Source organism: Eptesicus fuscus, chromosome 19 (genome assembly GCF_027574615.1).
Source record: "Eptesicus fuscus isolate TK198812 chromosome 19, DD_ASM_mEF_20220401, whole genome shotgun sequence".
In the NCBI taxonomy this organism is placed as follows: Eukaryota; Metazoa; Chordata; class Mammalia; order Chiroptera; family Vespertilionidae; genus Eptesicus; species Eptesicus fuscus.
The window spans coordinates 4,301,544-4,322,632 of NC_072491.1; the positions used below are offsets into that span (position 1 = coordinate 4,301,544).

The 21,089-nt window shown below is 59.0% G+C and overlaps 1 protein-coding gene across 1 annotated transcript; it reads left to right on the plus strand.

Annotated features, from left to right (window-relative positions):
- Positions 1-1,742: 1,742 nt before the first annotated feature.
- On the plus strand, positions 1,743-20,699 carry OC90 (otoconin 90). The gene is made up of 13 exons (XM_028136318.2): positions 1,743-1,788; positions 4,310-4,375; positions 5,574-5,630; positions 7,372-7,546; positions 9,223-9,335; positions 10,987-11,115; positions 12,000-12,050; positions 12,989-13,063; positions 14,676-14,729; positions 15,720-15,836; positions 16,739-16,910; positions 17,453-17,559; positions 20,235-20,699. Exons 1-13 carry the CDS (start codon positions 1,743-1,745, stop codon positions 20,531-20,533), a joined length of 1,461 nt encoding a protein of 486 aa, XP_027992119.2. The 3' UTR covers positions 20,534-20,699.
- The last annotated feature ends 390 nt before the right edge of the window (positions 20,700-21,089 follow it).

Genomic DNA, 21,089 nt, shown 5'->3' on the forward strand with positions numbered 1-21,089 from the left:
CAAAGAACTCACATCTTACCCTTTTTTATTTTTTAAAAAATATATTTTATTGATTTTTTACAGAGAGGAAGGGAGAGGGATAGAGAGTTAGAAACATCAATGAGAGAGAAACATTGATCAGCTGCCCGCAACCAAGGTACATGCCCTTGACCGGAATCAAACCTGGGACCTTTCAGTCCATAGGCCGACACTCTATCCCCTGAGCCAAACCGGTTTTGGCACATCTTACCCTTTTAAAAAATATGTATATATTTATTGATTTCCGAGAGGAAGGGAGAGAGAGATAGAAACATCAATGATGAGAATCATTGATTGGCTGCCTCCTGCATGCCCCACACTGGAGATGGAGCCTGCAACCCGGGCATATGCCCTGACTGGGAATTGAACCACAACCTCCTGGTCCATAGGTCAACGCTCAACCACTGAGCCACACTGGCCAGGGACACCTTACCCTTTTGCATTCATTCAGCCCACATTTATTTAACAGCCAGCCGTGCTGGGCCCTGGGGGAGGCTCCCAGAGCAGTGATCCCACAGCCCACAAATGCCTTCTCCTCTGACACACCTTCCTCAGTACCAAGCCCGCCCACCAGGTAGAGTGGCCCACCTCAGCCCCGGGCACCTATGCAGGGCCTTGGGGACAGGGGCAGCCTTTGCCTCCGGGAGGACAAACAGGAGGCAGTGCCCCCCGCCCGGGTGTGCAGCCCTGCAGGGGGCGGGCTGAGAGCGGAGCACAGGCCGCGTTTCCGCCCCTACCTGCTGGCTCGGAGCATCACTTGGGCCCAGTGCGCCACATGCACGGCCGTCCCCAGCAGCCCGCGTGTGCCACGGGGCAGCATGATCACATGATCACTCTGTCTTATCATCACACTTGGTCCTAAAAGCACGCTCTAACGCAGAATAGCCATGCTCACGCGCCCCCCATCTGGCATTCTTTAAGGAGTAACGCCCCCCTGGTCAGGGTTTCCTCCCTGGGAAACGCCTGGCTGTCCTGCTTGAGCGCAGGCAGTGCCTACGGGGTTAACTGCTGACCTGAGCACAGGGCAGCTGCGATCGACATGGGGGGGGGGGGTCCTGGACCCTGCCCACCTTGCCCCCCATGGAAGCCCTGAGGCACAGCTCTCTGACCCCTGGGACAGCAACCAAGCGTTCAAATCACTCACAACCAAGGCAAGGAAGCAAGAGGGGGCATAATTTGCTGGCAGGCAGCGCCGTCAGGCCACGGCCAAATTTCTGCCTGTCAGGGGACGCTGGAGGAAGGCTCAGGCTGCGGAACAGGTACCGCAGAGGAAGGCTGCGCATCGTCACGTGCGGGTCACGTACCATTCAATGGGCCCCCGTCAGAGCGGAGCCCTGCTCGGCTGCCTCCCTGGCCAGCGGCCTGTAAACACGGCACAGGTGAGGCGTGTTGTCCTCACCCTGCGTGCCAGGTCCCTGCCCCCTGCCTGACACACAACGAGCGACCGCGGAATGAACGAACGAATGAACGAGATGTTTCCTCAAGGAGCACCCATTTTACAGATGGGTAGCCTGAGTCTCTTTGGTGGCAGAGTGTGTGTTAGGGGCAAAGCTTCATGGGACCAGACGCCTTTGAGGCTTTCTCCTTTGCCCTCACTGCCTCGTGGGACAGGGCTCCCGTGGGCTCTTATTCCGGGGGTTTCTGGAAGCAGACTCTCATACCCCGCTGCCCTCTCTCCCAGGAGGCTGCTCCTGTCCTGCCTCAGTCCGTCCGGGGCTCCCACGATGGCCGCGCTTCTCCTCCTCGGCTTGCTGATGGCCCCGGGTGCGGGTGAGTGTTGGTGTCTTATGCCGCCTTCCTGCCTAGAGTGTGATTACTTCACCTGGTCACTGGGACGGATCCTCAAACTGCCTCTGATCTGCTGCCCGCGTCACCCCCTCGCCTAACGAGCGATGGCGAGCGAACATGAATGAGAAGCTGTCGGGTTGATGCAGCTCATCTGGAGCTGGCTGCCTGCGGCACGGAGATGAGGTGGGAGCCCGGGCAGCACAGGCAAGGGGGCCGGTGGGCGATCTTCTCTCCACCGGCAGCACCCCTCCCCCTCGCCCCGGTGCTCAAGGCCCGCTGTCCCGTTTTGCTGCCGTCCTTGGAGCGGCCTTGCACCCCGTCCTCCCCACTTTTGTAGGTATGGCCAGTGTAAAGGGTGGAAACTTGCACACTCCCCATCCCCCCCGTTCTAAACTTGGGTCCCATGCCACCAAACCTGGTCATCGAAGTACACTTCTTGGCAGCTGGGGTAACAGCAGCTCCACCTGGAGTCTTGGTTTTGACTCTGCGTCTTCGGTGCCGTCTAATGTTCTTTCTCGTCCGCACGTTTGTGCAGCTCTCAGCACCCCAGCCCACTCTTCCCTCCACGGCGGGGCGGGCACTGCCGTCACTGAGGTCGGTCTTTATCTGGGCCTTCTTCTCTGGCCGTGCTCACCTTCAGGAAAACTCGGGACCAACACACCCGCCCCTCTAAGGCAGTGAGAGTGAGGCAGGGGGACCCACAGACATCACTGATCCTTTCTCTTGGCCACGACCCAGGTTAGCGGACGGTACAAGAGGTTTGCTTCCTACCCAGCAGCTTGTCAGTTGGAACTACAGCATAACCTCTACATAAGCCTCAAAGTCTGCCCTCAGGTCCACACCCTCCCGGACTCCACCCCAGACCTTCTTTCTCGGGCGGAGAGGACCAACCGCCAAGAGAAGGTGCGGGTTCAAGTAGGAGATGGTTGGGCGGAGCGAAGCAGGGGCCAGATCGAGGACAGCCAGTGGTCAACGGGTCTCCGTCTCATCTATAATAAAAGCGTAATATGCAAGTCGACCGAACGACCGACCAGCAGAAGGACCATCCGGATGACCTTCCGGATGACCTTCCGGATGAGCATGCTATGACACGCACTGGCGCCAGGCCAGCCAAGGCGGGTGTGATGTGATGGGTCGGGGGAGCCTGACCATCGCCCCATGATCGCCCCACAGAGGGAGGCCCAGGCCACTGGCCAGCGATGCTGTAGCGGGTGTGCGGGGCTGGCCAGCAATCTCCCCACAGAGGGAGGCCCAGGCCAGCCAAGCGATCGCACCCCACGCCTGTCGCTCACAGAGGGGGGTGACCGGTGGAGGGGAGGGGAGGACAGCGCCGCACAGATGGCAAGCAGTGGCAGCGGCGGGGGTGGGGCCAGCTGCCGGCAGCTGGGGGAAGGAAAGCCCTGATAGGCCCTGATCACCGACCAGGCCTAGGGACCCTACCCGAGGGGTCCCGGATTTCAAGAGGGCGCAGGCCGGGTTGAGAGACACCCCCACCCCTGCACAGAATTCATGTACGGGGCCTCTAGTTGTCTATAAAATGCTAATGATAATACCTGCCTCACAGCATGGGCAGAGGGCGGCTGGGGTGATGTGTGCGGAAGGAAGCAGGAACGGTCCGAATGCGAGTCACCGTCGCTCAGGGCCACCTTTTACTGAATAGGGAGCATCATTCTGGTGAACTTCCTCATGTTCCCGTGGCCTTCCTCCCTCAGGTAGTGAGAGTGAGGCAGGCGGATCTGCACTGAGTGCGTGCGCCAGTCCAGTCCCGGAGATAAGCAGTTTGAAATCCAGGGTGACTTTCCAGGCTGCTAATGAAGATGTGTGGGCGCCGATATCCTGAACGCAGGGAGGAGCATGCGTGCAGGGGGCCAGCATCCCCTGTTAGCACATGTCAGTAACGGGGTCCCCCCCACCCTCCGGAACAGGGTCCTCATGGCCAGCTGCACAAAGGAATGCCAGCGAAGCAATTGTCAAGGAGCCAGCAATATTTTTTTAAAAAATATTTTTATTGATTTTAGAGAGGAAGGGAGAGAGAGAAAGAGAAAAAAAAACACACCTCGATGATGGGAATCATTAATTGATTGCCGCCTGCACGCCCTCTACTGGGGATCGAGCCGGCAACCTGGGCATGTGCCCTGACTGGGAATCAAACCGGTGACCTCCTGGCTCATAGGTCGAGGCTCAATCACTGAGCCACGTGGGCGAGCCGGCAGCATTTCACAATTGCTGTGGAGTATTCCTGCTGTTGGCGGCTCATGCTCTCTAATGGTTTCTGAGGCAGTGGGGCTCTGGGATAGGGTCTCACATGGAACTGAAGTCCCAGCCCCTCCTGCTGGGAAACCTGCGTTATTTCCTTCAAGCGCCACCGCAGACCCCCAGCCCCCGGCAGGCGCTAGGGAAATACGCACCGGATTGGGTTTGCGTGCATCCTGGCTGCCACTCCGACCTTCGCCAGCCAGCGGGCTGGGGCACGATCATACCACCCCCCTCTCCTCCTCACCAGGGAGCCACCCTCTGGACACCCCCCACCGTCCGCACGAGCTGCCCCCAGGACTCTCCAAAAACCTCAGTAAGTATTCCTTGAACTGCCCCTGGGAGCCTGACTGTGTAGGAAGTTGCCGGGGGTCTTGGCAGAGAACATGACCCTGATGAGCACGCCTGAGGCCACCTGCTGCTGGGACGATGGCAGGCGAAGGGAGTCAGTGAGATGCGAAAGCCTCCCCCTCAGCAGCAGCCCTGGGGTCTGACCCACCATCGGTCTCCCCTTTGAGACAAAGCTCGAAGCAAGTTCCCATGGGAAGACAAGTGTCTGCCGAGGGCAAACCAGAGAAAGAAGTCGTGGTCTGGCCAGAGGGTTAGAGGGTAACTGTTTTAGCCTCCAATTGAGCTCGGGTCTCCCTGGGGCAGAACCATCGGGAGATGATCCTCACAGGGACCTCATCTCCTGGGGACCGGAGGGTCCATACGTTCCCGGGGGAGGACCCACATGTGTCCGTTTCCTGGGTGACGACTTCTCAGGGGGTGCTCCCGTGGCCCTCGCTGGGGAGGAGTGCAGAGAGCTGGCTGATGCTAGCTGAACAGGAGGCTCACTCCCACCTTGCAGGGGGGGCGGGGGGGGGGAGCCCCCGGGTTGTGTGTGTGCGATCCCCTCAATCGAAGTGATGAGTCCCACCCAGAGCCCATGACCACGGCCTCCCTCCTCACGGCATGGTCCCCGTGGGCAGCGCCATGCCCACCGAAGGGGTGAGGCAGACCATCACACGCCCAGGCCACACTGGCCCTCAGGAGGGTCGCGGCCGGGAAGCGGTGAGCCAGCAGGCCCGGCAGTGACAGCACGTCCAGGAGCCCGGGGGCGGCTCGGGGCGGGGCCTGGGCGCAGGTGGAGCAGCCCGGGACCCTCCGCCTAGGAGCTTCACTCTCCACAGGAGTCCGTGCCTCCCCTGACGGCTGCCTGGCTCCCACTTCTGGCTGCCCAGAGGGACATGCCTGGTGCCGGAGTCAGTCCATCCCTCCTTCCCGCCAGTCCAGGTCCATCCTACCATCCAGGGGCCTTTTGTTGTTGTTGTTAAATCATTGAGCCATGTTGCCTAGTAACAGAGGTCCCCTTTCATCTCATCAGGTCTCCATGACAACCCGTGTTACTAGAAGTTAGCCCAAGGTCAAATCTTGAGAGAAAGAAAGGGTTTTAGCTCTTCTTCACCCAGGGCCCGGACAGGGACCGGGAGAAACCACGGCTCCATCCTCATTTTTCTCTTCCTTCCACTCAGATGCCACATTCTTCGATGGGATGTTCAAAAATGTGGAGAGTGCGACCGAAATTTTCGGTAAGTCCCATCTGAAGTGGCTTTTCACCCCTCCCCGCCCCGCCCCAGGTGTCAGAGCACACGTGTGTGTGGAAATCTAAGGAAATGACCTTGGCCTCCGCCCTTGGGGCTCCCACGGCTCCCCAGCAGCTCCACGCGGTGGGACCAGGTGCGGAGCAGGGAGGCGGCCCCTGTCCTGCGGGCGCCTCAGAGGAGCTTCAGAGGGCAGTCCTGACCCAGCCTGGCCAGGAGGCGAAGGTGGGCCCGTTTTACAGGAGAGGAAACTGAGTCTAAGGAAGTTCAGTGACTTGTCCAAGGCCACACGGCTGGGCGTCCTCCTCGGTCCCGAGCTGAGTCCCCTCCTCCCAAGTCCTCTCATCTTCTCTCCCCAACCAAAAGGACATGAGGCCTGAGGAGTGCAAAGGGCGTCTAGAATATTCCATTTATCCGCAACACAGCTATCAAGTAGCTGTCAATCATCGCAGTGGTTCCGATCACTGATCACCAAAATTACTAAAACTTCAGATGACACCGTGGTGGACACGAGCGGAGATGCTGAGTGCGGCTGGGTTAGCGCTGGGCATGAGGCTGCGCCTGCCGGTGCATGTGACTGAGCGCAGGCGCCCTGTACACTGTTAAATAAGTTTACGTGAACACACGCCCATCTTTTTTCTTTTTTCATGCTTTTATTTATTTTTAGAGAAAAAGGGTGAGGGAGAGAGAGAAACATCAATGATGAGAGAGAATCGTTGATTGGCTGCTTCCTGCATGCCCCCTACTGGGTATCAAGCCCGAAACCTAGGCACGTGCCCTGATTGGGAATCGAACCTGTGATGGACGTCCTGGTTCCTGGGTCGATGCTCAACCACTGAGCCACACCTCCGGGCCACACAATCTTAGAGTGGCTTTTCCATCAGCATAGAATCATTTCTTCATGCTTCTTTCAATGTATCTTCATTGTTGAGGGTGTTATATTTCTTCATGTCTATGATGAGGGCGTGTGGAAATGAAACACGGGGAGGGCGACTCAGTGAGGTAGGAGGCAGCTGGAACAGTGGGGTGGAACTGGTCCTTATGGGCAACTCTAGATGCCCGCCACTCCCTCTCCCCCCGCAGCTCCCTGGTGCGACTCCTGCACTTCAGTGCGGTGGGATCACCCCGCTTAGCCCTTAACGGTCCTGCGGTCAGAATGCCAGAGTGGAGAGGGGGTGGGCATGAGGTTTAGAGCCAGAACACTGGACACCGTTTTCTTGCCAGTTTTGTTTGCAAAAGCATTTAAAAAAATAATTATTTTTATTGATTTCCGAGAGGGAGAGGGAGAGATAGAAACATCCATCACATCAATGATGAGAGAGAGTCATTGATCAGCTGCCTCCTGCACGCCCCCCACTTGGGATGGAGCCCACAACCCAAGCCTCTAACAGACTTCCCTGACGTTGTTTGGGCCAGATCGGGGCTCCATGCTCAGCCCTAGCCCACCTTGGAAGCCCGGGACGCCCACGGCCAGCTGAGAGTGATCATGTGACCTTGCAGGGACCTGGGGAGAAGGCTGTTCTGCTGGCGAGGAAGAAGGGATAGTGGCTGCGAGGTGGGCACCAACAGGGCCCTGGCTTATCCGCCTGCTTGGCTTCAAAGCCTACCACAGTGCTGGGTCCGCACAGGTGCTCGTAGGTTGAGGAGACACTGTGGGTGCAAGCTGCAGGCGGCGGTCCGGGCGGCTCCCCCTGGACGCCGCTCCAGCGCCGCCCTGCTCCCCCCGCAGACTGCCTGGGCTCCCACTTCACCTGGCTGCAGGCCGTCTTCACCAACTTCCCGGCGCTGCTGCAGTTCGTGAGCGGCCTGCGCTGCGTGGCTGGCCTCTGCCCCCGGGACCTGGAAGACTACGGCTGCGCCTGCCGGTTCGAGATGGAAGGGCTGCCCGTGGACGAGTCTGACAGGTGAGCGGGAGCCGGGCGGCCCGGCTGGGACGTGGCCGAGCGCACACACAGACAGCTCCCTGGACGGGGGTCAGGCGGTGTCTCGGTTCTGGGACTCACCGCGGGGAGACTGCCTTCCTCATCTTCACGTTGCAGTTCATCTGTGATCCGCTCGCGTCCGAGGGCGTTATCAAGAGCCTGTGTCCGGCCCGATAGGCAAACCTTTCCTTTCGTTTCTCACCGTGTGGGTCCCCTGCTCCAGAGCCACCTGGCTGCTTGCTCACAGGCAGAGGCCAGCGGCCCACCCGCCCTGCCGACGGGGCACCCCGAGCTGGAACCGGGAGCCTGGGTTTAACCAGCCGCCCAGGGGCTCTTCCACATAGAACGTGAGAATCCTTTTCATTCAGGAGAGTCCTGGCCACAGGGGGGAGGGACGATGAAGGCTTCTGTGCAGTTTCAGACATGTAGCGAACACCACCCATACGTGACCTCTGTGCTTAACATAAGCAGACCCCCCCCCCCCCCCCCCCCCCCCGCCTCGGTGAGGTGAAGGCCTCGCGGGAATAGGGAGGGAGTAGAAGTGCCCGCGAGGGGGAGGGTCTGCTCAGGCACGTTTACTTGTGCCCGCAGCCCCTGGCACGTGGAGCTCAGTAAATCGACCGATGACGAGGTGGTCAACTTCCCATTGCTTTTCAGAGATGAGAAATGAACTGATTAGAAAGCGACATGTCCTTGATCGACAAGGACTAATGGCTTTGGAATTAAAACACAGACCTGTCCCATCTTCAAATCTCCGAGAGGGTGTAGGTCACCCTGGCCCAAAAGGCAGTTTCCCGTTGCGGGACCAGGAGCGGGCCGACCCCGGGAGCTGCCCCCCGACTTTCAGGAGCGGGAGGCTGGTTCTGCCCGGCACGGTGCCAGGGCCATTTCTGGGAACACGTTCCTTTCGGGGCCTCCCTTGGCGTTTCCTTTAATGATTAACACCCCGCAAACCTAGAAGTCAAAGAAGCGAAGCAGTAATTCATCACTGTCTCCGGCCCAGAAAGGATGATCAGAGCACGAGGGCGAGAGACCGGCAGGATTCTGGGTCACGCTCAGCTCCAATTACTTACACAGTCAGCTGACGGGGACGGGGTTCCGGGCTCCTGGAGGGCGGGCTACTGCCACCTTGAACTTGCATGTCGGGCAGGTTGCAGAAATGACTGCTACCGCTTACTGAGGGCCTGACGCATGGTGGGATCCCTATGGATGTTTCTCGAATCCCCCAAATCCTTATGTTGTGTGCCGGTGCCACCCGACCACACTGAGTCTCAGCCAGGCGGTGGTCAGCCTTGACCTTGGCAAGTTACAGAGCCCACGTCTCAGTCCCCACAAACATAAAGGCTCCTGATGAGAGCAGCACCTGCTGCACAGGCAACATACTTCCAGTATTGTGTGTGTGTGTGTGAGTGTACGTGTGTGTGTGAGTGTACGTGTGTGAGTGTACGTGTGTGTGTGAGTGTACGTGTGTGTGAGTGTACGTGTGTGTGTGTGAGTGTACGTGTGTGTGTGTGTGTGTGTGTGAGAGCGTGTGTGTGAGTGCAGAGTGTCTGAGACAGACCCTGCTGGAACCATCGGGAGGCACGGGGTGATGGCAGGCTGCCTGCCTCCCTCCTGACCCTCCCCCTCACTCCCTCCTGACCCTCCCCCACCCCCAGCTGCTGCTTCCAGCACCGCAGGTGCCACGAGGAGGCTGCTGAGATGGACTGTATCCAAGACGCCACCAAGGTCAGCACAGATGTCAACTGCGTCAGCAAGAAGATCACGTGTGGTGAGCATCTCCGGGTGCCGGGGGCAGGGTGGAGAGGGCCGTTCGGAGGCCCCCGTCTGGACCAGGCCAGGCTCTGTGGCATCTGTACCTTGCACAGTAGGTGTGCAGTGCGTGCCTTCTGAGTTGACACACAGCTAGTCAGCAGGTTCTTTGATTTACCATTGTCACGTGGTGCAACCCAGGGAACCTGGGAAGGGCAGTCTGCTGCCTGAGCATCAGTGGGGTGATGAGGGAGGAGACACTCTGCCTCGGAGAGTTATGGGGACGAACGCTCCCAGAGCAGTTAGCGGGTGCCTGCTGGACGGTAAGGACGCAGCGGTGGGCATGGAGGGAGGAACGGCCGGGTGAGAGGCCGGGGTGGTGCTGCATCAGCTGCCCCCCTGCTCGCTGGGGCAGCCGGCACTTTACTTCAGTCTCTGGGCAGCAGCAGCAGCGCAGGCCCAGGCACGGAGGGCAGAGGGGCAGGCGCGTTGTCGGTGCATCTCGGAGCCGCTCTTTCCGAGAGCCTCCCTGGTGCCACACGCTGCGTTCACAGCAACCCCATCTTCTAAAGAACCTGTCACACGGGGTCGCTGTCCCCAGCTCTCAGACCGGAGGGGAGCGCAGAGAAATGGAGTGACTTGTTAGAGTCACATCAGTGCCAAGTGGCAGAGCCAGGGTTTGGGTCCAGGCGAGGCTGGCTCCACAGTCCAGGTGACGGCGTGGGCGAGCTGGAGTAAGGAGCGTCCAGGATGGGAGAGAGGCACACAGTGAGCACTGAAAGCACTCATTCACTCACTCATTCATTCATTCATCATTCACTCATTCATTCATCACTCATTTATTCATTCAAGAGATAGGAGCTAAGCACCTACCCAAGTCCAAGACAAGTGTCTAGGTATTGGGGACATCCTCTAGGTATTGGGGACATCCTCACATTCTGGACTTTTATCATGGTTTTCAGGCTCTGAAAATACCGAAAGCAAATGATATCACCATTACACAGTGACAAGAGACGTGGAGGATACGGAGTCAGGGAAAGGCATGGGAGGCTGGGGTGGGGTCACCTATTGAAGCAGGAAGGTGGAGAGAAGGTGACAGTTGAACAAAGACAGAGCCGTGCGGACAGACGTAACAGCACCTGGACCCTGAGGCTCGAGGGGCCTGGCGCTTGAGGAATGGAGGCCAGTGAGTCAGAACTGGGGTGAGGCAGGAGAGGAGGTCGGAGAGGGAGCGGGATCCGTGGCTTTGACTTTGAGTTGGGAGGGTCTGAACACAAGCACAGACGTGGTGATGGTGTGACCTGAGTTTTCAAAGAATTGTCTTGGCTCCTGTGAGAATAGCCACACAGCCGGGCAGAGGCAGGGAGAGGGGTCAGCAGGCCACCCATGTAACCCATGGAAGAGGCGAGGGGTGGCCCAGGATAGTGAGGCGGAGATGGGGAGACGTGGGCCGACTCTAAAGAGTTTCATGGAAAGCAGAGCCCATCAGATGGCCCGATGGCTGGGGTGTGAGTGAAGGAGGGCGCGTGGGCCCAGACTGGACCCACACCCCGAGGAGACGGAGGACACCTGCAGGGGGCGCGGGGTTTGGGCGGGCAGGTCGGGAGCTCAGCCTTGGCGTCTGCATTGCCTCTTGGGACTCCAAGGGGCTCCGCCCTTGGTCTGTGCAGAGTCCAGGGACCCTTGCGAGCACCTGCTGTGCACCTGCGACAAGGCGGCCATCGAGTGCCTGGCCCAGTCCACCATCAACTCCTCCCTGAACCTGCTGGACACCGCCTTCTGCCTGGCGCCGCCTGCGGGTAGGCAGCGCCTGGCCCTGCGTCCGTGGTGGGCTGGCGGTGGGCCAGGAGCCGGCGTGGGAGCCATGTCTTCAGGTGCCAAGCCCAGCACCTCACATTCCCCACCCGCTGCTCCGAAGGGTTCCTCTGCAGAGACCACCCGCAGGCAGGAGCTGACGAGCCTCCTGCCCAGGTCAGGCCTCCGAGGGAGGCGGCTGCTCCTCGGACTTGAGGGGCCAGACGACTGATGGAGCCGACGGAGGCACCTGTTACATGTTCACCAAAGTTCCCACGCTCTCCCAGCCCCAACAGCATGGGTGCCCGGGGGTGGGAAGTTCAGGGTGCACCCCCACAGAGCGTCCCTCGTTTCCTGAGCTGGGGTCTCTCAGAAACAGTCCTGCAGGGCTTGGTTAAGAGGGAGCTGGTGTGGGTGTGGGTGGTGGATTTCTGGGTGTACACGTGTGATATGGTGTGTGCATGTGTGCAGGCAGGGGCATGTGTGTGGGGGGTGTTGCATCTCCAGGTCTCCCAAGCCCAGCGGTCTTTTTTCTCTGCACCTGCCTCCACTTAGAACGGTCTTCTCGGGTCAGGACACCACACTCCACAGCCAGGCCTTCAGGCTCGGCAGCCCTTTCATTGTCACAGTCTGTGCTCCAGTGTCATCCTCTCCAGAACCCAGAGCCTCTGGAGTCCCTCTGAGCTGGGGCCTGGCTGGCACCCTGCGTTCTGGGAAGTGTAGGAGGCGGGGGACCCTCAGGCGGGGGAGCAGCCCTTCTCCGGCAGCACCCCGCACAGGCCCTCCTCTCTGGGCCCCGCAGTCCCACCCAGCCCGTTCTGGGCCGAGACCCTGGGAGGTGGTGTGGACACTGTGTCCGTCACTCACTGCCGCTGGGGCTCTTTTCCAGCGGAACCTGTGGAGCCCACAGACGCCAGCCTGGTGGCCCTCTCAGGAGAAGGTGAGTCAGAGGGCCAGGCTGCGCCCCAATGCCCCCATTTCCACTGCAGTACTGGACTACTTGCTGCAATGTCCGCCCCTCAGAATGGGAGCAGGTGGGGCAGCGGGTGAGGAAGTGTGGTCACCATCACGCGATGAAGCGATGATGTGTTGAGTTGGGCAGATGTGGGATCGAATCCTGCCTCTCCCGCTTTCAGCTGACTTTGGGGGGAGCGTGGTGCACCTCGGCACCTTTGCATAGAGCAGGGTTCGGCAAACTTTGGGTAAAGAGCCAGATAGTAAACGTTTTCGATACAGGACCTCTGCTACAGCGACTCAACTCTGCCACTGTAGCAGGAAAGCAGCCGTAGACAGTCCATCACTGCACGGCTGTGGCTGTATGCCAATAAAACTTTATTTACAAAAACAGGTCAAGGGCCAGCCCCTAGTTTGCCAACCCCTGGAAAGGGATGATTATACCTGACTTCAGGATGGCAGAGGATTGCATGACAGAGAGGGTGGGAAGATTCTGGGCTGGCATCTTCTTCTAGAAATTCTAGTGGAACTTTAAAAATCTGCACACACCATCAAATCGCATGCAGGACACTAGACAGCTTGCTTGAAATGTCTAATACCCTTAGTGCTCGCACAACTTGATGAAGTCACTGCTATAACCTTCATGTTGCGATGGAGAAGGCAGGTGTCCAGGACACAGAGCTGAGTGGTGGGGCTGGGATTCGAGGCCTCCGGTGGGTCCTTCCTAACTTCTGGAATCAACTCCCTCTCAGGCTGCCTTTCCTCCAGGACTTGATCCATCAGGGCCAAGACTGGCTCTTCCTCCATTTGCTGCTTTCTTTGCCTGAACACAGGACTGACTCCCATCTGGCCCCTCACCCACTGAATGGGAACAGAATGGAGCACCAATAAGCTGACTGATAATTGGTTGGTTTCTCTTCACAGTGTCTGCTGATTCCAGAGCTGACCAGCTGACCACGCTCCCCAGGACGAGTCAGCTGACCACTCTCTCCAGGACAAGTAAGCAGAGGGGCCTTCAGAGGCCAGCATAGAATCACCTGGAGAAATGCCACCCAAATAAATACTCGTGCTCAGGCCGGTGGCCACTTTTGGATAGAGCCCAGAGGAAATGATAACCCTTTGCAGATCATACAGGAAACGGAGGCTCTGGGGGTTGAAAGTTCCAAGTCACCCAGCAAGTGATTTGTTCTGGTCTCTAACCCCCGACTTGAGGCTAAGACTTGTTTTCTTCCCATTCCCTGACAGTGACTCACGGAGAACAGCCCCTTACCTAAAATACTAAGCCAAGAAATACTAAGATGGAGGAAGCTGTCCTAACATTTACTTGGCTTGTGATTAATGACCATGGACACTTTATTACTAAGTATAAATCACTGATAATGACTATTTACTCGTTACTGAGAATGGTTAAAGGGTGGAGACATAGTTGAGGTTCTGGGAGGCCCATTTTCACCCCCATTTTTCCAGGTAAAGGAAAAGCTCCAAGAGGTGGAGTCGTCTGCCCGGGGTACAGTGTGGATCCCTTTCCCTGTGAGTCTGGGCACCTGGCCTTCGAAGGGAACCACCTGCCCCAGTGCAGAACTCCTCCGAGTCCCCATCAGTGCACGTCCAAGCCTGATGGTCTCATCACACCTTCATAACCCTGACCTCGGACAGAGTTTCAGGCAGCTCCTTCCTTTCCAGAGCGTTTTGGGAGGAGCGACCACCTCTGGTTCTTTGTGGTTCAGCCAGCAGTGAAACCGTAGCCTAGCAAAGTGGTTCACAGGGTCACCGTTAGCACGTGACTGGGTTTGCATTCTGCCACTTTCTAGCCCTGTGAACTTGAGCAAGTGACCTTTCTCATCACTGCAGGAGGGTGGGCATTGTACTAACTCATGGGGTTGTTAGGAAGTTAATCTGAGCAAAGCACTTAGTGCTGAACCTGGTGTACAGTAAGCCTACTCAGGCTGCTGTAACAAAATGCCATGGACTGGTGGCTTAGAAGCAAGAGGTGTATTTCCATAGTTCTGGAGGCTGCAAGTCCGAGGTGGAGGCACCAGCAGATCGGTGTCTGGTGAGGCCATCTTCCTGCTGTGCCTTCACAGGGCTCTCATCCTATTCACGAGGACCCCACCCTCATGACCTAGTCACCCCCAAAGGCCCCACCTGTTACCACCACCACATTGGGGGCTCGGGTGCCAACCTGGAACCCGGGGGAACGCGATCACTCGGTCTGCAGCGTAGTGCGAGCTTAACTACTGTTAAAGCAACAAACTCATTTCGCAGAGAAGCAGGCTCAGCAGCCTTCCTGGGGCCACACGGCAAGCAAAGGGACTCAATTCTTCTGCCACATTTTTCTCTGTTTAAAAAAAAGTTTCAACAGACTCACCTGTAGTTGAGTTTCCCAGCAAGCCTGTGTGTGTGTGTGTGAGGGGGAGAGGGTGGTGAAGCTGGGGTCTCTTTTTGGCTCAGCAGTGACCCCACCAACACCAGCTGTCCCGGGAGGTGGCCAGGGGCAGAGCCAAGACCACACGGCCTCCGGTGCCCGGTGGTGGGGTGTGGGGGGAACTGCCTCCGGGAGCAGGTGGGGCAGGCTGGGGCTGACACTTACCTGTCTCTCTCTTGGGAGCAGAACCACTCCAAGACCAGGAAGGCACGGAAGCCGCGAGGACCACAACCCCTCCAGGTAAGCACGCTCAGCTGCTCCCGCCCTTGACCAGTTGCTGCCCCCATATTAGATCAGGTGTGCCCCAAAGAGCCCGAGAAAGGACACCAAACTCCAAGTGGGAGAAGTCAGGGAGCCAGTTTACCTGTAGAGCCCCAAGGAGTAGACAAATGAAACTAAGAGGCTGATCCATTCACAGGAAGAAAGGGAAACTTACCTGCTAAGGAGATGCCTTGCAAAAAATAGAGAAAGCTCTCTCTCATTTTCCATTCACATCAGCTGCAACCTCACATTACAAAGGGAGCACTTTAATATCTGAAGATACTGTCTTCCAGTCTCCCCAAGCCTATCTACAGCAATGCCCAGGCCTCACCCGGTGCCGGGCACGGAGCTGGGCAGCAGACGGTGGGGACCAGACTGGGCTGGAGGCGTGGCCTGTGGGATGGAGACCCGGCTGCCTCCAGCTGAGAGAGCAGGTGGGGCTGACTGACCCTGAGAGCCAGGGGACCCAGACGGTGCCAGGGAGCCTGTGTGAGGGAGCAGGCCTTGCCGGCCCGGTGCAGATGCACACTTACTTCCGAGTGTGGCCAGAAGCTGTGGCAGCGTGCTAAGGGTGTGAACAGTGTTGCTTGCCTACATGATTGTGGCCCATGCGCTGGGTTAATTTCCCCGTCATTCTTGTCCCTTCACTTGTTGACACTGTGATGGGACTTCACTGGGCCGGCGCATGAGCGTGGATACGACACAAAGGTAGGCCTGAGGGTGGCGGTTCTCACCCACCGGATGTCATCCAGAGGTTCTAGCCAGGACCCTGTCAGGTTCAAGGTTATCACAGGACTCTGGGGATCCACGCAGCATTCCGGATCCCCGAGACGCAGCTCTGACGTCTGCAAGCCTAGTCTGGTGCTTCGTTCCCAATATCTGTCTGCCTTTGGCCCTGACCTGGTGCCTGTCCGCAAATCCCTCCTCGGATCCCTCTTGGACACCGACTGTCAAGTTGTGCATTTTCAGGGTCCGCAGAGATGGCTGCCACAGCCGGAGGCGTGACCGTGGTCCCCGGCGGCTTGACATCTTTGGGGCTGGCCGTGCCATCCGTCAAAAGTGGTCCTGAGGAGACGACTGGGAAAGGTGAGCAGCAGGCAGACAGGAGCCTGTCCCCTCCCAGCCTTGAGCGCCTTTGGTTAGGCGGTTAACAAGGCCACTGTGTCACACTGACCTTGGCACGTCGCTGTGACGGGAAGGTGCAGACGAGACTGGGAGAGGGTGCGCTGGCCGGCAGGCACCCGGGGCTGGGGGCAGGGCCCGGAAACGGCAGGCCCTGGCCCAGTGCTCACCAGCAGCGTCCATGCCACCGTTTCCTGGAAAGAACGAAACACTTGGGTCTTGGTAGCCCTCCGCCTTGGCTCTCCTCTCTCGGGTGCATTCCGAAGGCCCTGCACCCGCGTGAGCCACAGGCAGCAGGACCCAGAGGAGGGGTTGGTACTGCCTTTCAGTGCGCCATGCAGGGCTGTGCAAGCAGCTGCATGTGGGGGAGGGGGAGATGGGCCTTCTGAGTCCTTCCCACCCAGACTATGAAGGTGGGGTTTTGCACAGTTACAGGAGGGGGAGTAGGGTGGGGAGAGAGAGATGCAGAAATAGAGACAGAAAACCGAGGTGTGAAAGACAAGCCCCACAGGTGTGCTGACCTGCGAAGCCAGACAGCCTCAGAGGACAGCCAGGGGCCCGGGTGCTGGGTCCTGCTCAGTAGTAAATGTGGCCCAAAGAGCATGTGCAGCCCTGACGAGCCCCCGCACCGAGGTGCGGGCGGGGGGGGGGGGGGGTGTAGCAAGGAGCCTGGGCGAGCAGAGCCGGTGAGAAAGACCTCTCTGAAAGACGACCATCGCAGACGGGGCCTGGGCACAGGACAGTGTCCCGGAGTGGGGAGGGGGCGGAGGACGCAGGCTCCTGGCACAGCTGCGGCCACGTGGAGCCCTCCTGGGAAGGCGGCGCTGGCACTCCCGGCTGCCCGCCGAGTCCTCCCGTCTCCCCAGCCTGTGACAGGCCCGCCGTCCCGCACCCGGGAGCGGGGGAGGACACACGGGTGATGCCGCAGCTGGGGCAGATGCTCTTCTGCCTGACCGCCCGGTGCCCCGAGGAGTTTGAATCTTACGGCTGCTACTGTGGGCAAGAAGGACGAGGGGAACCCAGGGACGCGCTGGACAGGTAGGTGCGCGAGGGTGGCCGGCGGTGGCGCCGGTGCTGCCTGCAGGGGGAGGCGAGAGCCCTCCTCACCTGGGCGTCACTCGAGGTCCACAGAGAGCTTGCTGCCTGCCTTACCTCACTCGGGTGGCTCGTTACGTCACGGGCCCATTTTCCGGGTGAGCAGCTGAGGCTCAGCCTCATCGGAGGTCATCCACCCACGAAGGGGCAGAGCCCGCCAGACCAGCCACCTGAGGGGGGTCACGCTGCAAAGACATCTGTGATGAGCGACAGAGGGTGGGGGTCTCACTGATGTGCTGGGCCAGAGGCCACGCTGAAAGTAGCTCCTCAACGTTTGCATTCTGGGAACTGGAGTGATTTTCACTTTAGCTTCTTGTGCAGCGCGCAGCCTGAGCCAGCACATGTGCGCTTGGCGTGCAGGAACCAGCCGTGCACACGGAGGGAGGCCCGGGCTCCTCGCACTGGGTAGGGGTGCGGGAGGAGCAGGCCCTGGGGGTTCCCGGGCAGCTGGGAGCCGGGCAGTGACGGCTTCTCCTTGGTCGTAGGTGCTGCTGGTCCCACCACTGCTGCCTGCAGCAGGTGGCGAGGCTGGGCTGCCGGCGCGGGAGGCTCCCTCGGCCGCCGGTGGTGTGCGCGGATGGTACCCCCAAGTGTGAGTGTGTGGGCCTCCCAGTGGGTCATCCTTTCCCCCAGCGCAGCAGCATGACCACACTCGGGTGCAGACGCTCTCCCAGCATTTCTTCATCCATCACGGACCTAACACGTCTTCCCTGTGAGGCACATGTTAGACCCCCTAGTCCAGTGGTCGGCAAACTGCGGCGCATGAGCCACATGCGGCTCTTTGGCCCCTTGAGTGTGGCTCTTCCACAAAATACCACGGCCTGGGCGAGTCTATTTGGAAGAAGTGGCGTTAGAAGTAGTTTAAGTTTAAAAAATTTGGCTCTCAAAAGAAATTTCAATCGTTGTACTGTTGATATTTGGCTCTGTTGACGAATGAGTTTGCCGACCACTGCCCTAGTCCACGGAGGGGACTCCAGTTAAGAGGCGACGTCGGCGCCTAGGGCACAGGGCTGGCACGTTACAAAGCCCGTGGCACTGCGTGCTCACCGCGTGCCGTCTGCTCCAAGCTCCTGCTGTGAGCGAGTTCATCCTCACAACCGTCCAGGCCAGAGCACCAGGAGGCTGGCTCCCAGGTCACAGAGGCGGGGCCGAGGTCCAAGGTCACACAGGCATCAGGGCTGGGCTGGTTGGGACGTAGGACCCCACTGCCTCGGACCTCGAGCCGCGTCTCCACCAGGCCAGCGGGCTCTTCCCTAAGCAGCAGAGCCCTTTCCCGGTGACATCTTCCGAGGGGCCCCGTCAGGATGGTGTCCCTGGCTGAAGGGCCAGGTAGGCTGCAGCTCCTCTCTCCTGGAGGCTGGGGGCTCCTCTGTGGCGGTCAGGGCCTCAGGTGGGATGGCTGGAAACTGACACGCCCCCTCCCCCCGCATCACTCTTACAGCAGAGCGAGGCGTCAGCACTGGCCTGTCGCATTCTCTGGCTCCATTTCCTCACCCACATGACTGGATGCATTTCCCAGGTGCTCTGCAGCTGAAAAGGAACTGCTCCTCTTGCATTTCACAGAGCTGGGCGAGAGCTGGTTCTCGTCTGCATTTTCCTGGGGAAGCCTCTGGGGGCTGTCAGTCCCCTCCCCCTCCTCCCTCTGCATGCACCTCCTTGTAGGATCATGCGTGCCTCTCACTTCCCGGGAGCTCCCTCCCTCCCTTCAATTTTCTACTTACCAGCAACCCTTCCTCGGGAGCTGGGACACAGTGAGCATGCAGGATCCCTGCCTCAAGTCCCTCAGAGCCTGGAGGGGAGAGAGACAAGGCAGTGACTCCCTCATCTCATGTCACACTGCTAACATGAGGTGGGGCCTGCGGAGTCTGCAGTGAGGATGGGAGAAGTCAGAGCAGGGAGGTGAGAGCTCAGGTTTCCAAAGGCCTTGCTTGGTGTGGATGTTCCAAGAAAAGGGAAAGGAAAACCGAGGCATTTTGGGGACTCATGGCAGCGCAGGGTCAGCATATGGTTCTGTCTGGCCAGCAGAGAGAGGGTGAGGAGACTGCTGAGGGGGAAGGTGAGGCTGGGAGATAACAGGTACCAGATCAGGAACGCAGACCGAAACACTGACATTCTGTCCTAAGGCGGACCAGGGGCCGAGGTGGGTTAGAGCCCATGGGTGACAGATCAGAGAACTATTGTCGTGATATGCAACCACACCGTGAGGTCTCCCGTGCCCAGCTGAAGGCTCTCAGAATCCAGGAGCACTGCCTATGCAGCTCGAACTCCCACAGAGCTTGAGGGATCCAGTCCCAACCCTGTGAGCTCTGAGCTCCGTGCCCACACCTGGTGCAGGGGCAGGCGATGGGAGGGCACCCGGAGCCTGCCCTGTGCCGCCCAGACACTGGGATTGGGCGGAAGGGCCGAGGGCTCCAGGAAGCAGGCTTGCATGTGTCCACTCTGCTCCTCTTCTCCCCCTGCTGCCGAAATGACACGTGTGCCCGGGCTGATGGGAAGGCCAGTGTCTGAGACTTGGAGGGTTGGTGTGATGAGAAAAGCCGGTGGATCTGGTGGTGGGTCCTTCATGGCAGGATGAGATGAACAAATGCAACGGGCCAGACACATCTTTGAAGCTGCGGGTACCAGGGGAGTCTGTGCAGGAGGCCTGTGGCTAAGCACCCGGAAACGTGTCTTCCTGAGTCTCATGGGTGCTGTCCGCCCACGCCCAAGCCCACAGCAAGCTATGCGGTAGGGTGGCCAGGCCAGGCCAACGAACATACTAGCAGAGAGAGAAGTTCTGTTGTGCTAGAGCCACAGGTGGGAGCCACTGCAGGGAAGATGCGGCCTTTCCCTAGGGCAGTGATGGCGAACCTATGACATGCGTGTCACCACTGACACGCATAGCCATTTCTGATGACACGCGGCCGCATGCCGAGGATGAAACATTTGCTGCTCCTGAGGATGAAACATTTGCGACTAGAGTCTTGGAATTAGTTTTTTCCTCAAAGTGACACACTACCCGAGTTATGCTCAGTTTTTTTGGTGAAGTTTGACACACCAAGCTCAAAAGGTTGCCCATCGCTGCCCTAGGGGCTCCAGGGAACTTCTGGAACAGCGATGCCAAGGGGACTCGTGACCAAGTGGGAGTCCATCAGGAGAAAGCGAGAGCAAGTCCAGGGGCGGCATCAGTGCGTGCTGGACGCTAGAGGCTCAAGAGGGGGCGGAGGCCACTGGGGGCTCCTGCTCCGTGGCGCCGTGGCTCAGGCTGCTCCTGTTCTCGCCTCGCAGGTGTGGGCCAGAGCCTGTGCGAGAAGCTGCTCTGTGCCTGTGAGCAGACGGCGGCCGAGTGCATGGCGTCGGCCTTCTTTAACCAGAGCCTCAAGTCGTCGGGCAGCCCAGAGTGCCAGGGCCCCCCGCGCCCCTGCGAGGACGGCGGGCAGGGAGCGCTTTCGGCGTCCTCCCTGGGCTCCAGCTCCGAGGAGAACAGCGAGGAGGCCCTGCCCCCCACCGCACACCTGCGAACCAGGAGATTTCTGGGGAGGTCACTTGGTCCCGTGGGGGCCAGGCCACAACCTGGCCCCAGATAGAGCCCCAGAGAAAATGACAGGCACACCTGCTCCCGGGCGCCGGGGGCCTGAGCCGCCTCGCGGTCGTCCTCTGAGCAGAGGCCGGGGAGAGGGCCTGGTCCCTCCGCTCACCCGGGAGCGCCCCTGCAGGAGGCAGGCAGGTGCGGCGCCACACTTCCTGCTGCTCAGACGGCGCAATAAATATCCAATCAGTGCTTTTGCTCCCCTTGGTTGTGTTTTTATTTTATTTTACTTTATTTTTTTAAATATATTTTATTGATTTTTTACAGAGAGGAAGGGGGAGGGATAGAAAGCTAGAAACATCGATGAGAGAGAAACATCGACCAGCTGCCTCCTGCACATCCCCCACTGGGAACGTGCCCGCAACCAAGGTACATGCCCTTGACCGGAATCGAACCTGGGACCTTTCAGTCCGCAGACCGACGCTCTATCCACTGAGCCAAACCGGTTTCGGCTGTTTTTAAGAAATGTAGATACTGGTGCATGAACACTAGTAGACTGCAAAGGTGAGAGGAGACAATGGGGGTGGGGAGGGGGGAGAGTCTGTTCCCTAATC